The sequence below is a fragment of the Montipora capricornis genome, chromosome 13 (assembly GCF_036669925.1).
Source record: "Montipora capricornis isolate CH-2021 chromosome 13, ASM3666992v2, whole genome shotgun sequence".
NCBI classification, from domain to species: domain Eukaryota; kingdom Metazoa; phylum Cnidaria; class Anthozoa; order Scleractinia; family Acroporidae; genus Montipora; species Montipora capricornis.
In genome coordinates this window covers 29,122,411-29,134,910 of record NC_090895.1, presented here as the reverse complement: position 1 = coordinate 29,134,910, position 12,500 = coordinate 29,122,411, and the positions used below count along the sequence as shown (strand labels likewise).

General features: G+C 37.2%; 1 protein-coding gene across 1 annotated transcript in view; it reads right to left on the bottom strand.

Moving 5' to 3' along the window:
• The window catches only part of LOC138028354 (uncharacterized), a 12,503-nt gene extending 1,264 nt beyond the window's left edge, over positions 1 to 11,239 (bottom strand). The window contains exons 1-12 of the mRNA XM_068875855.1: positions 11,117 to 11,239; positions 10,874 to 11,041; positions 8,905 to 9,009; positions 8,608 to 8,769; positions 8,026 to 8,400; positions 6,851 to 6,897; positions 6,087 to 6,197; positions 5,139 to 5,310; positions 4,785 to 4,884; positions 3,831 to 3,943; positions 1,318 to 1,449; positions 1 to 479 (exon numbers count right to left, since the gene is read on the bottom strand). The exon at positions 1 to 479 is cut by the window's left edge and continues 1,264 nt beyond it. Coding sequence (XP_068731956.1) covers positions 357 to 479; positions 1,318 to 1,449; positions 3,831 to 3,943; positions 4,785 to 4,884; positions 5,139 to 5,310; positions 6,087 to 6,197; positions 6,851 to 6,897; positions 8,026 to 8,400; positions 8,608 to 8,769; positions 8,905 to 9,009; positions 10,874 to 11,041; positions 11,117 to 11,215 — 1,707 coding nt within the window. The 5' untranslated portion in view covers positions 11,216 to 11,239 and the 3' untranslated portion in view covers positions 1 to 356. The remainder of the gene's footprint in view (positions 480 to 1,317; positions 1,450 to 3,830; positions 3,944 to 4,784; positions 4,885 to 5,138; positions 5,311 to 6,086; positions 6,198 to 6,850; positions 6,898 to 8,025; positions 8,401 to 8,607; positions 8,770 to 8,904; positions 9,010 to 10,873; positions 11,042 to 11,116) is intronic.
• Between the last annotated feature and the right edge of the window lie 1,261 nt (positions 11,240 to 12,500).

Here is a 12,500-nt window from a genome sequence, read left to right as displayed (position 1 = left end):
CACATACGTTTTTGAAATTCAATTATTTCGAATACAAGCGCTTTCAATGGATGATGTTCTGTGGTTTAGTCATGGATGATGTTCTGTGTTTTGCACACAAAAATTCTTTTCGCAAAAAAAGTAATGTTCAGTCCATTATTCCTCCCCTCCCCTCCCCCATTGGTAAGTTTAATCTTTCCAGAAATGCGTTTCAAATAAATTATCTTGATTTCACACAATAATGATCATTGCCTTTGAGAAAAATAATTATCAAGTCTAGTTTTTGATTTGAATCATATCAAGTCCATTCAGGAAACCAGTTGGAGTTCGTGTAAGGACGTAAATTCTGTCCCGCATCTTGCTCCCATCTCGCGGCATCAGAGATAATGATTGTTTCCAGCAATGATATTGGTTTGAAGCATGAGGAGCAACACAAATACAAACAAAGCGATAAAGCCAGCCAGATATGATCCCTGAACGGGCATAAATAACAGCTTGGCCTGAAAGACAAAAGACGAGAGAAGATCCCTTATTTATGACAAATTTACTACTAAAACCCTGTACTCCCATCCTACCTCCTTCAATAAATTTGGGTTAATCTAACAATGACAAGTTGAACAGAATGGCAGAGTAGATTGTGATACTAATATCATAACCATTTATCTTTAAGTCACTAACCCTGACGTCGTAACTTTCTTCAAAATCTTCATATCTTGTCCCTGACATTACTGATCGTAATTATAATCAAGGTAAAGTCTAAAGCCGATGATACTCAGTTCAACATCTGGCAACATTTGCTGCTCAACAAATGTTGAAGAATGACTTTAAAGAATGACTTCAACATCTTCAGTTCCCACGGCCTGCTACCCTTGTAGCTCAGTCGGTAGAGCAGCGGTGATCTAACGCGAAGGTTGTAGGTTCAATTCCTACCCTGGTCAGAGTTCTTCTCTGTCCTTGTGTGGGCACATTTCCATTAGTAGGACTAACGCTCACATGGTTCATATGGGGTACAAAACTAGCACTTCATCTTACACTCTAATCAGTTAAGTCTGTTGAAATATGAAGTGCTACACGGCCAACATTTGTAAAAACGTAACCCTTCGAATGTTGAAGAATGTTGTACAAACGTGTTGAACGGAATAGAGCTGGTCTCCATTTTCATTCAACACCGTTCAAAGGGTTGAATGGCATATTTCAACAATCAAAATGAAATGACACACTGTTCAGCATTTGTTGAACAAAAGCTGCAAAATTTGTTGATCAACAAATGTTGAACCGTGTATCACCAACTGTAAGGAACATTTTTGCCAGTAAAAATAAACAGTAACAAAAATGTACCTTCATTTCTGCACTATGACAAAACAAAACAAACGAATCCAGATCCAACTGAGAAGCAGACGGATATCCAAACACTCTGATATGCAGACACTTTTGTTTAAATTGATGGGCCACTGATGTCAAACGCGCAGCCTGCAACATCAACAACAGCCTTAATGGTTAAATACTCTAACGCTGGTACTGTTGGGACATGGTCAAAAGGGGCTTGGAGAATGACCTTCCAAAGGGAAACCTTTTTAACACGATTCCAGGGGCATGGGCTTTGAGAGAGTTTGAAATTAAGGTCTCTGCAACGAAATTATGATAAACTACTTCATATTTTTGAGATGATGTCTGTGCATGAGTAATGTTTGTCGACTTTCTTTTCAGTGCAGTTTTAGGGGGTTGCACCAGGCCACTGCTAGGTCTGACCTAGGTTTTTACAGTTCAGTATAACTGCTTATATAGGAGTAGCCCTTTAGAAACCCGCTTTTATTTCAGGTGAAATCGTAGGGAAAGTTGTTGATTACACATGACTATACCAACAGTTTAAAATGGATCCTCAGTGTTACCTCATAAACAGAATACAGATATGTTCAGAAATGAATGTAATTAGATGAATGGCAATTTTGATAAGAGTCAAGAAGTGTCCTCTTGCTCTTCTCCTTAACTTCAAAATCACACGTCTGGGACTGGTTGGTTGAAAGCCCATTTTGGAGAATGTTTGCCTCCCAATAACAGTGTTGCCCAACTTAGACCCACAGTCAAGTTTGTAATGGTTCATTCTTATAATCACAGTCTCGCATCAACTCCAAAAAAAATCATCTTGATACAATGCTCTTTATAAAACTAAGGTATCTATTTCAAGGGCCAGATGGAAAACATGGACTGGACTGGACTGGACTAGACTAATCAGCTCAGTCCAGTCCAGTCCAGTCCAGTCGATGTTTTCCATCTGGCTTATTTCAAGTCACGAAAAAGCAATCATGTTGCCAATTCCCGGAAACATCCTTCTCATAGAAAAACGCACTAAACGAGGAAAGAGTATACAATAGAACATTTAAAACATTGTCCTGCTGAATTGCGTTAGGTAGACTAAAATTATTGAAATATCAACGACATGGTTAACTTAATCCAGAATTAGCGTAAACGTTTGTTTCATGTTTTCAACGTTTTGGTGAAACTTATTTTGCTTATTTTTTGTTTGTCAATTTTGACTTCTTCTAATGTAATTGCCAAATATCAGCGTTAAACAGCATTTTGGAGTAGAGACTGATCAGAAATGAACTCCTTGCTTAATTTTTAAACTGGGATTAGTGTTAAATTATAGGCTTTTGAACAACCGGGCCCTGGATATGCATACAATTAACCCAGTGATACCTTTAGAGTGAGACTTTGGGATGGTTGGTGACCACTAATTCAAAGGTATTTTTGCCCTGATTTATGATTATGCAGGAAAGGTAGATCTTAACAAGTGTTATTGAAATCCAAAAAGAAAATTGGGGGTAACCACACATTTTTCAAAGTTAATTCATGAACAATATTTGTTACAAGCTCCAAAATGCAAAGGAATGTGTGGCGTTCTTTCTCAAATTGAAGCTTAATCATCTCTAAAGAATGCATGGTTACCCCAATTTTCTTTTTGGATACCAAGAGTACTTACAAAGATCTAATTTTTTTGCATAGTTTTAAACTGTGCAAAAATATCCCTGCATTAGTAAGCATCACCGATAGTAAACCCAGGTATCTCGAGATGCACAGAACATATGCACAATAACAATAATAGGCACCGTCCTTAACAGATTTTACTTTTTACCACGATTGCTTGTAATCTCACAACCTGATTGGCTAATTTGCCGTTGTCGATAAGAGTCTAGCCAACGTTGCTCACGTCATGCAATGCAATAGCCAATCAGGAACGCTCATTTTGGAAAATAAACCAATTATATTGCGAGAAAGTTATATACAAGGCTTGATCTTTCTTCGTGTCATGATTTTGGTCACGCTCTGAAATACTTTTTTAGCGTAGAATATTGTAGTAAAAAACAAATCAAAAGTGGTTCAGCATTGTCATCACAGTGGTCAAAATGTTGTGGCCTCACGAGGCGCAGCTGAAAGAAGTGTTTATTTCAGAGCGTGGCCAAAATCATCACATGAAGAAAAAGCAAGCGTTGTCTATAACTTTCTTGCAATATGATTGGTTTATTTTCCAAAATGAGCATTCCTGATTGGCTATTGCATTGCGTGACAAATTGACACAAGCAGCATAATGTCTAGACTGTTATCGACAACGACAAATTAGCCAATCAGATTGCGAGATTACAAGCAATTGTGGTAAAAAAGCTGCATTTACCCTTCCCAGAAAATAATAATAGCCCCTACACTTACCTCATTGCTAGAAATTGGTAGCAAAATTTGAAATGCTTAGGCTATTACTGTAAAGGGATAAGTTTGTTTGGGCATGCATCTATAGCTAATTATGCTAATTTCTGGACATATGTCACGGGACAATGAACTCTATTTCTAGTACTCACGATGGCAATAGGGAAACTAATGAAGATCAAGTCAATGATTGGTGCAATTACTCTGTACATGAGCTGACTGGTGGAGTGTATTTGATTAAAATACACAAATAAATTGCATACTCCTGAAAAAGCAAAAGACCATTCAAATCTGTCAATAATGAGAATTTTTTCAGCTCAGGGGTCATTGATAGTTCTTCATGAAGTCATTTTTAGATTACAATCGAGTGAAGACTGAAACCTGTCTTGTGTAATATCAGGTACTGTTTACTAAAAGGGCAAAAAAATTAAAGGATTAGAAACGGACCACATCGATCCAAACACTGGAAGGATCCTACATGTAGTGCCAGTTATTTTGCATTTAATTTGCATGCAATTAATTATTGCTCTTGGCACTAATCAAGTTTCAGCATCTTCCCTGCTGAGAGACTGTGATGCTAGTACAAGAAAAGTCTTATTTAGCACCATGGCAACTTTCTTTATTGAAAGATCCTAGTAGTTATCAAGGGTGACAAAAAATGGCAGCAAATTAGGTAATCATGAGCATCCTCAACTTGCCAATAATAATGAACCCCAATGTTTTTCCTCAACAATTGATACAAATGCAAGATTAAAGAAAGAAAACTCTATCAATCATCAGGAAAAAGACAAAATAAACTTTAATTTTTGGTTTGTACTTGACAGTGTTTTTGCAGCTTTTGTTTAGCTTGCATTGATGTGCTTGCTGATCACATGCTGTGTGAGATATTAAGCCTTACTTAGAATCCCTGCTAAGGCATCTTTCCATCACCCTAAAACAAAGCCAGTTGTGGTGTTGGGGGCTTTTTACATGAGCCAAGCCTGCTTTGCATTCAGAAATTTATGGTTAGTGGGCAGGTTGGTCTATAACATGAAATGTGAGTAGACAAACACATGTGGCATTTGTGAACTCTAGCAAATCACACACTATCAAATAATCTTGCTTACCTATGACAGCAAGTTCAAAATAGCTGAACACAACCAGTGTTGCAATCACAGAGATAAGACCATTAACTCTTGTAAGGTTTTTCTTCACTTCAAGAACATCCTGTGAGGGAAAGTAAAGTCAAACCTGTATTACATGTGTAAATGCTCTACAAAATAGAGAGACTGTAGTGATTGCAAATGTAAAATTAAAGCAGATTAATAAACGCGACTCAAATATGACATCAAGTCAATTCCGAGAATCAAACTAAGGAGACACTGGTGTAGAGTGAGGCTGCTCACAACTGCACTAACCTTGCTGCCCTAAAAGCTTACAAGTGAAACCAAAGTAAGAAATGAATTAGTGCATGTTAATACCTTCATTATGATGGTGAGATCTTTCGTTTTTTCCTCCATTTGAAGATTGATTTCACGCAGATAAAATATCAGCAATTCGCATTGAGCACAGTAATTTACAATGGTGACAGCAGTGACACACAACCCTACCATATGACTTATCACCATTAAAGACGCCATTGCCCACTGTGCGCTAAAAGCAAAGAAGAAACAAATCAAAAGTACTGTCACATGTGTATACGACAAAACAGGTGTTTCAATGTTCCAACAACGTCCGTGCATTGTTCAGTCATATTTAGTATCTATGACTCTCGGCCTCTATGTGTACAAGAAATATGATACAGTACATGTAAGTCACATAATCAAAGAAACCATTTTGTCAAGGGAATCAATTTACCATAGATAAAGTTGCAACTTAAGTTGCAGGTACTGAGTCAGGATACTATAAGTGGCACAAGTTGACATCTTTCTACAGTCTTTGTCCTACCATAGAGACTTTTCAGGGTCAAGGAAACACAACAAACTAATTTAAACCAAAGAACAGAACAACAACAATGATTACATGTACTGTTAAGAATCTCAACTGGCTCTATAGGCAAACCAGTTCACTATAATTTACAAGTGCAGCTAAGAAGTTGAACCAGGGACTACCAGGATCTAATTCAACATGTGGTCAGAATGGGGCTTGAACCATGATCGCAGAGGCGGGAGAAATGGATGATAACCACCATCCCAGCCCAACTTCCCAAGGTGTGTGTGCATACAGCACAGGGTTTTTCCAGACAGTCACCCATTCAGATATTAACTTAGAAGATACAAAATGGTGTTTTCTTTGGACAATTTGTAGGCCAACAATAAGTGTTATATGAGGAAGTATCAAATGCATGTATTGTCCAGTTAACAGTACTTTAATAAATTATTGTAAAGCCAAATTAAATTACAGGTAACATTCTTTTTCTTAAAACTCACCCAATATTTGCATTGAAGCCAGTGACTGATCCCAGAGAAAAGGCATAACAAAACAAAATTAAATTCCCTAGTCCAAGAAACACCACGAAAAATACGCCAAACAGGAAAAGCCTGAACAGAATAGAAAGACAACTTATAATATCCTATTTAAAAAAAGTATAAAATAATGAAGGAAGGGAAATCGGGAACCAGTGGGAGCACGAGATCACTTACTCCACCTTTGACTCATCATTAATTTTATTAAGTTTTGTTGGTTTAGTAGATGCTTTTCTGAATTTCTATTTGCCAATTTCTTGGCCACAGCAGTGACCAGCTTCAATTCTAGTGGTGACTCTGGTTATTGCACACACATTCTATGCTTTTCATCTTGCTCTACTGTATTGTTTCACAATCTATCATCTTATTAACCCACTGACTCCTGACCTGACTTCACATATTTTACGCTATAAACACCAGATGGTTTTACTTGTCAACTGAGGGCATCCTAGGGGGTTTGAAGTGTAAATAGGTTAATGTAAGATTAGCACATATACAAATATCTAAGTAATAAAGTTTTTTGTCACTTGCGAAGTTGATCACGACACTTCAACTGAACACTGTTAGTATTCATCAAGTGATGGGTCAAGTGGTTAAGCCTCAACTACGACTGCTCTGCTGTGATTGGCCACTTTCTACTGATAAAATTTCTGCGTTGTCTTAAATACCATTGGACCCAAAAAATAGTGATTGTGCTAGGACAAGAGATATGTAGTTTTATACGGTACCTTAATCTTGACACAATCTTTTTGGGAAATGAACACAGCAAGAACACCTAATGATTAAAAGAAATTCAGACGGGTTTCATGTCAGTCGTGGGCAACTTGTTAGCACTTATCATGGATATCTCTTTATTTGAAATCTATGAACAATGAGTCACAGTACAATCCGTACAAACCTGTCACACCTACAATGCCTGCCAGTATGCATGAGTTGCTGAATAGTGTTTTTTTAACATCTAGTACATTACCAGCACTTTAAACCTGTACCTTGGAGTTACAAAACTGGGGGCAAAATGTATGCTAATTTAATTTTGTGCCTAACTACTTTTCCTTCAGTAATAATACCAACTTTATTCATTCAATACAATGAAAGGGAGAGATACCAGAGGTTATCCCTATACGAGGGTATCCACCCGGATGTTATTGATTTAGAGTCGATTTTGATGAGGGAGGAAAACCGGAGTACCCGGAGAAAAACCCTCGGAGTCAGTCAGATTGAGATCGATTGAAACTCAGCCCACATATGACCTCGAGGCCAGGGTTGAACCTGGGTCACAGAGGTGGGAGGCGTGGTTGATAACCACTTAGCCACCCTGACTCCCCACAAATCAGTAATGGTGTGAGCACAAAACAGATCCACCAAATTCACGTACACACAGGTCATCAAAGCCACCTTTTCTCAAACTACAAACTTATAACAAATCCCTAGTAAAGTAGCAGATAGCTTACTTAAGGACCAAAATATAAATAATATTATCAATCACTCATTCACTAATTTTCTCAAGTGTAGTTTTAACTATATAGTGAAGACTTGAAGAAGCTATGCATTGATTACTGGTATAACTCATAATTTCATTCCAATTTGAAGAAAATTGCAGTTATGGTTATGAATAATTATAGCCACGAGGGCCGGATCATAACTTTAAGACGATTGCAGATCTGTCAGGATTATTATCAAATTTCAACAAGAACTGTCCAAGCATGAAGAAGAACACATTGAAAAAACATTTTCAAACCAATAATATTGTTGTTCTGGACATAAATTTATTGAAAATTCAAGGCTGAGAACATATTAAAAACTCACTGCTGAGTGAGTATGCACTCAACTTTTCTATTGTGTATCTTTATTACATTCTCAGCCTTGAAGCTCCTTTTAACAAAAATTGTGACAAGTGCCTTGCCTTTTCTATCAACGCACTCAGTCCCTCACTTTCTTGGATTCTAAACAAGTAAAAACCAGTGAAGAAGGCCAGGAAGTGAAGGACATTTGGAACCACATATGTGCTGAAAATATGTGTACACTCAATAACAGCTGGTTTCCAAATTAATGCTGGTGTCCCCAGTGTATAAAATGGAATCGTATGACTATCATGTCTCCCATGAGTTGACCTGATGTTGCCTGGACCACCGCTCACTGATGAAGTTGAAGATCCTGATTGGTTGGAGATGGTAATTGCATTTAATGCCATGGTTGTCTTTGGTGACGACGTTGTGGTGACTCTTGAGGCTGCTTTTAACAAATCCCAGTTTGATGATGCTGTTGGTTGGATCTCACTCTAACATGCAGTGAAAAGGTACAACCCAAGATGAATATTTAAATCGATTATGTAGATACCGATGAAATACCAGGGTTTTTCCTTTTACTAAAAAAATCACATCTTTACCGCGTGTAGTGACCACATCATTTTTATCTTTGACCTTAGAAAATATATTGGTGTCGTCATGGTAATAAATAAATATCTAAACCAGAATACTGGGAATACCTCATGTTTGATGTCCAGTCTGGCTTGACATGCAATGATGCTTGATGTGTAACCAAATATAATTAGGAAAAATATAAACAGTGTGTAAATAACATTGAGGACTTTGCGTACTGTACATCCTTGGTAACGGAATGACTGGATATGAAATGGACGCCAGGCAACCTGAAAATAAATTGCCAATGGGTATAATTTTTAAGCAACTGTTCTCTACTAATTTGTTTTTATTTAGTACTTTTCAACTTGAATTGATCTTAACTATTGGTCGATAATATTATTTGTGTTTCCTCCATAACTTACCAACGATAAGATGTAAAAATATGGATAAATGACTTGACTTTTACATGTCATCAATAGACTGGTTGTCATATTGAAATCCGCTCTTGGATGAGTGCCATCTCTGATCTGATTCAATGCAACAGACAAAATATGACTGTAAGTATGCATTTCTTGATAAATACTTCTTACAGCAATAAGGCAGTTGGATGTTTGCAAAAACACATACCCAAGTCCAGATAAAAACAAGCAACTATGTTTCATAACAAAAGAAGAAAAGTATTGAAAAATAGTCACACAAATATAATTTTAAACTCTTTTGTATGTTTCATATAAAAAATTATGCTTGATATGATGATAATGACAATGACAAGTTTGCAGAATGCACTTTTCCACACCTACAGATTTTTTGGAATTCCATTGGCTTAGTGAGTTGCATTGTCCCAAGAACAGTAAATAAATACATGTATTCCTACTACATTAAATTCCCAGCCATTTGAAGTAGACTCCAAGGAGGAAAATAGACTTTGCACTACCCAATTGAAACTGGATATTTACCAAGGTATTGTAACAAAAAAACCCACTGAAATATAAACTTAAGGAACTTAATCAAAGGAAGTCTAATAAAAATCCTTGGAACAAAGTGTAGGCTACCCATAGCCTCTTGTTTGTGAATGACTCAAACTCCAAGTATCCTTACTTTGTTCTAACCAATGCTCAAATGAGAACAATTAACAAATTAATGTTCCACGAACAGCAGCTATTTCTCAGTTAACCCTTTGCCTCCTAGGAGTGACACTAACAGATTTTATTCAGTCCAATGCAAAATGATTTTACTGGTCAATGGTGCCAGTTCAGGGGTAAAAGGGTTAAGATGGCTCAAAACAGTTTCAATATTTTCATTAAAAAACTCATTAATAATTCATGAGCCTAACAGGCTATCAAAACACCGATAAAATGTCACGTGTATGAGCTTTATATCCTGATAAAACACTCCTCATTAGTATTCTTTATATAAAGAATACTAATGAGGCATAGCTTGTTTTTCTTTTATGCTAATATTCACCACTCACAAATTATTTAAACCATTTTTTTGAGTCCAGAGGGACACGCTCTTTGTGGAATGTTTTTTAAGCCATTCAAAAAACTTGCAGCATGTGTTTTATTGGGTCTATTAAAACACCATATGAAAACACCCATAAGTTCTCATCAATATGCATTCATTGCTGTGATGTGATAAGACACCATGGCAACAAAACAGCCACGTAAAAACACCCTACATATTTTACATCATTGCTGGAAAGTGATTAGAAGGCTAAGATAAAACTCCTTGCAAATTAACTTTGCAGAGAGTTTTAGCTTAGCGTGCTAATCAGTTTACATAAATGAAAAAAATGGGGGTTTCACCGAGTTCAATGTTTTCGAAATGTAAGAGTAGAGAGACAAAATATAGGTAGGATGTTTTTAGATGGCTCGTTTGTTGCAAAATGCATGTTGTTGTTTCATTTAATTTGGTACCATAACATTGCCGTTTAAGGCATTAAACAGTGTTGTCGAGTTAATCTTTTGAATCAAATATTCCCTCCAAATTGCTGAAAGTAGTTTATGTCACCCCAATTAAATTAATACTACAGCATGCAAAAAAATAAGTTGAACTATTGACAAGGAATTTACAGTAGGATGATAGGAAGAAGGATCAAAAAAAGAATCAAAATAACTTCTAATTAGCTCCAGTATAATTGAGCTCAATATACCTGCCAACTTTCGAATCAAACAACTGATTAACTTCATTAATCACAAGTTAGAGTAGGCTATTGAAAAACGAATTGAAGCCACGACGATCCGCTTATTTTATCTTTCCTCCTTCAAAAAAAGGCCACTTAAAAAGCAAAAAATGTTTAGGCTACTTTGAAACTACGAGACAATTACAACGCTGTTGAGGCATCTGTCGAGTAAAAGCATGAGATGTGTTCACGACAATTTCTGTTCTAACCTCAACACTTGTGCTGTCCCAAAGATCTGCAAACGAAGACCTGCTGCTTGCAACTGTTTCTTCGAGTTCGTTAACATGGCTACCTTTCATGCCCACTTCACTGTTTATGCTACTGCAGTCTAGATCTTTCAACATTGTAGGCGGAAAAAGTCTTCTCCAAGCGGTCCTCTGTGCAACAGAACAACAAAACTTTATTCAGTGCAAATTTAAGGATTTCCAGACACACCGAACACTCTAACTTACCAGAGTTTGACCGCTGTAAACGGCATCCCAACTGATTGGTCTTGATTCTGTACCCTTTGCGCACTCAGCTGATGCAAGGTACATTTGCTTGTCCTGCATATTTTAAATGTTATGTCACGGAAGTTAAAGTTTAAGTTTACGTTTACGTTCAAAAGGTGCGCACCATATCTTACGAGGTCCCCAAGAGTAATAAAGTAATAGACTGGCCTGGGGAGAACGTATCCAAAAAAATATTGTAAGCGGAGTTAAATCAAATTGGAACAAAGCTACAATCAGCGACAAAATTAGTTGACACATTGTGTTTAAACAGTTCTTTTTAAGAGTAAAATAACCCTGTAATTTGAATCATGCTCTAAATTATTGATAAGACCCCCCTCCCCTCTCCCATTCAATGTTGCCTATCCTGGGAATCACGCAACAACATTATATAGTGGGGAAGGGGGCGAATTGAACTACCTAAGGGCCGATTTACACGATACGATTTTGTCGCATGCGACAAGCTCACGACAGGCCTACCGCATGACGTACGATTGCCGCAGCGTTATAAAACATGTTTTAAAATGCTACGACATTTTTTCTGACGTACACAACAATCGTAAATCATGTCGTAAGCCCTTGTCGCATGCGACAAAGTCGTACCGTGTAAATCGGCCCTAAGATGGCTAAAAGATAGAAGAAATACAGCATAGGGGTAGAAATGGTCAGTATGTCAACAATTTTGTCGCCAATTGTAGAACCAGGTAATAAAGGTAGACAAATCTTGGGAATCCTGTGGTACTGGGCGACTTTGGAAGCAATCGTAAACATGCACGAGTTGCGTGTATATCATTCATTTTCTTCGATTTTCATGGAAGGGACTCCCCCTTCATTGAAATTCGAACTCTAGACAGAGTAAGCATGTTTAATCACAACAAAATTTCATTTGAAAGATCTTATTTGATCGGCCGTGTTTTTCTACCATGAGTAAAAATGAACGCGGGTATCTCGGCCTTATCAACGTATCACTGAACCCCATCATCTTCAATTATTGATTTTCAGTATAGGACTTTTTACTGAATCTCTCACCTTGTTGATATCATATTTTTTTACGTGGGATGCCTGTGGGTGACTACGTTAAAAAATTCGGCAAGTCTCGTCGTCATCGTAGTATACTATAATAGATCATATTCGTATTCCCAGTATTGGACTGGAACTAGCTTGCAATCGAGGCTAATGCGGGGGAATACATTAAAAAGTATTTGCCTTTGAAAAGATTTCCCTGCATTAGCCTCCATTGCAAGCTACGATAGTTCCAGTCCAATACTGAGAATACGAATATGGTCTATTAGCCACGCGTTTGTGATTGTCAGTAGAGTTGAGCCTTGTTGGACGGGGTGTCTACTCT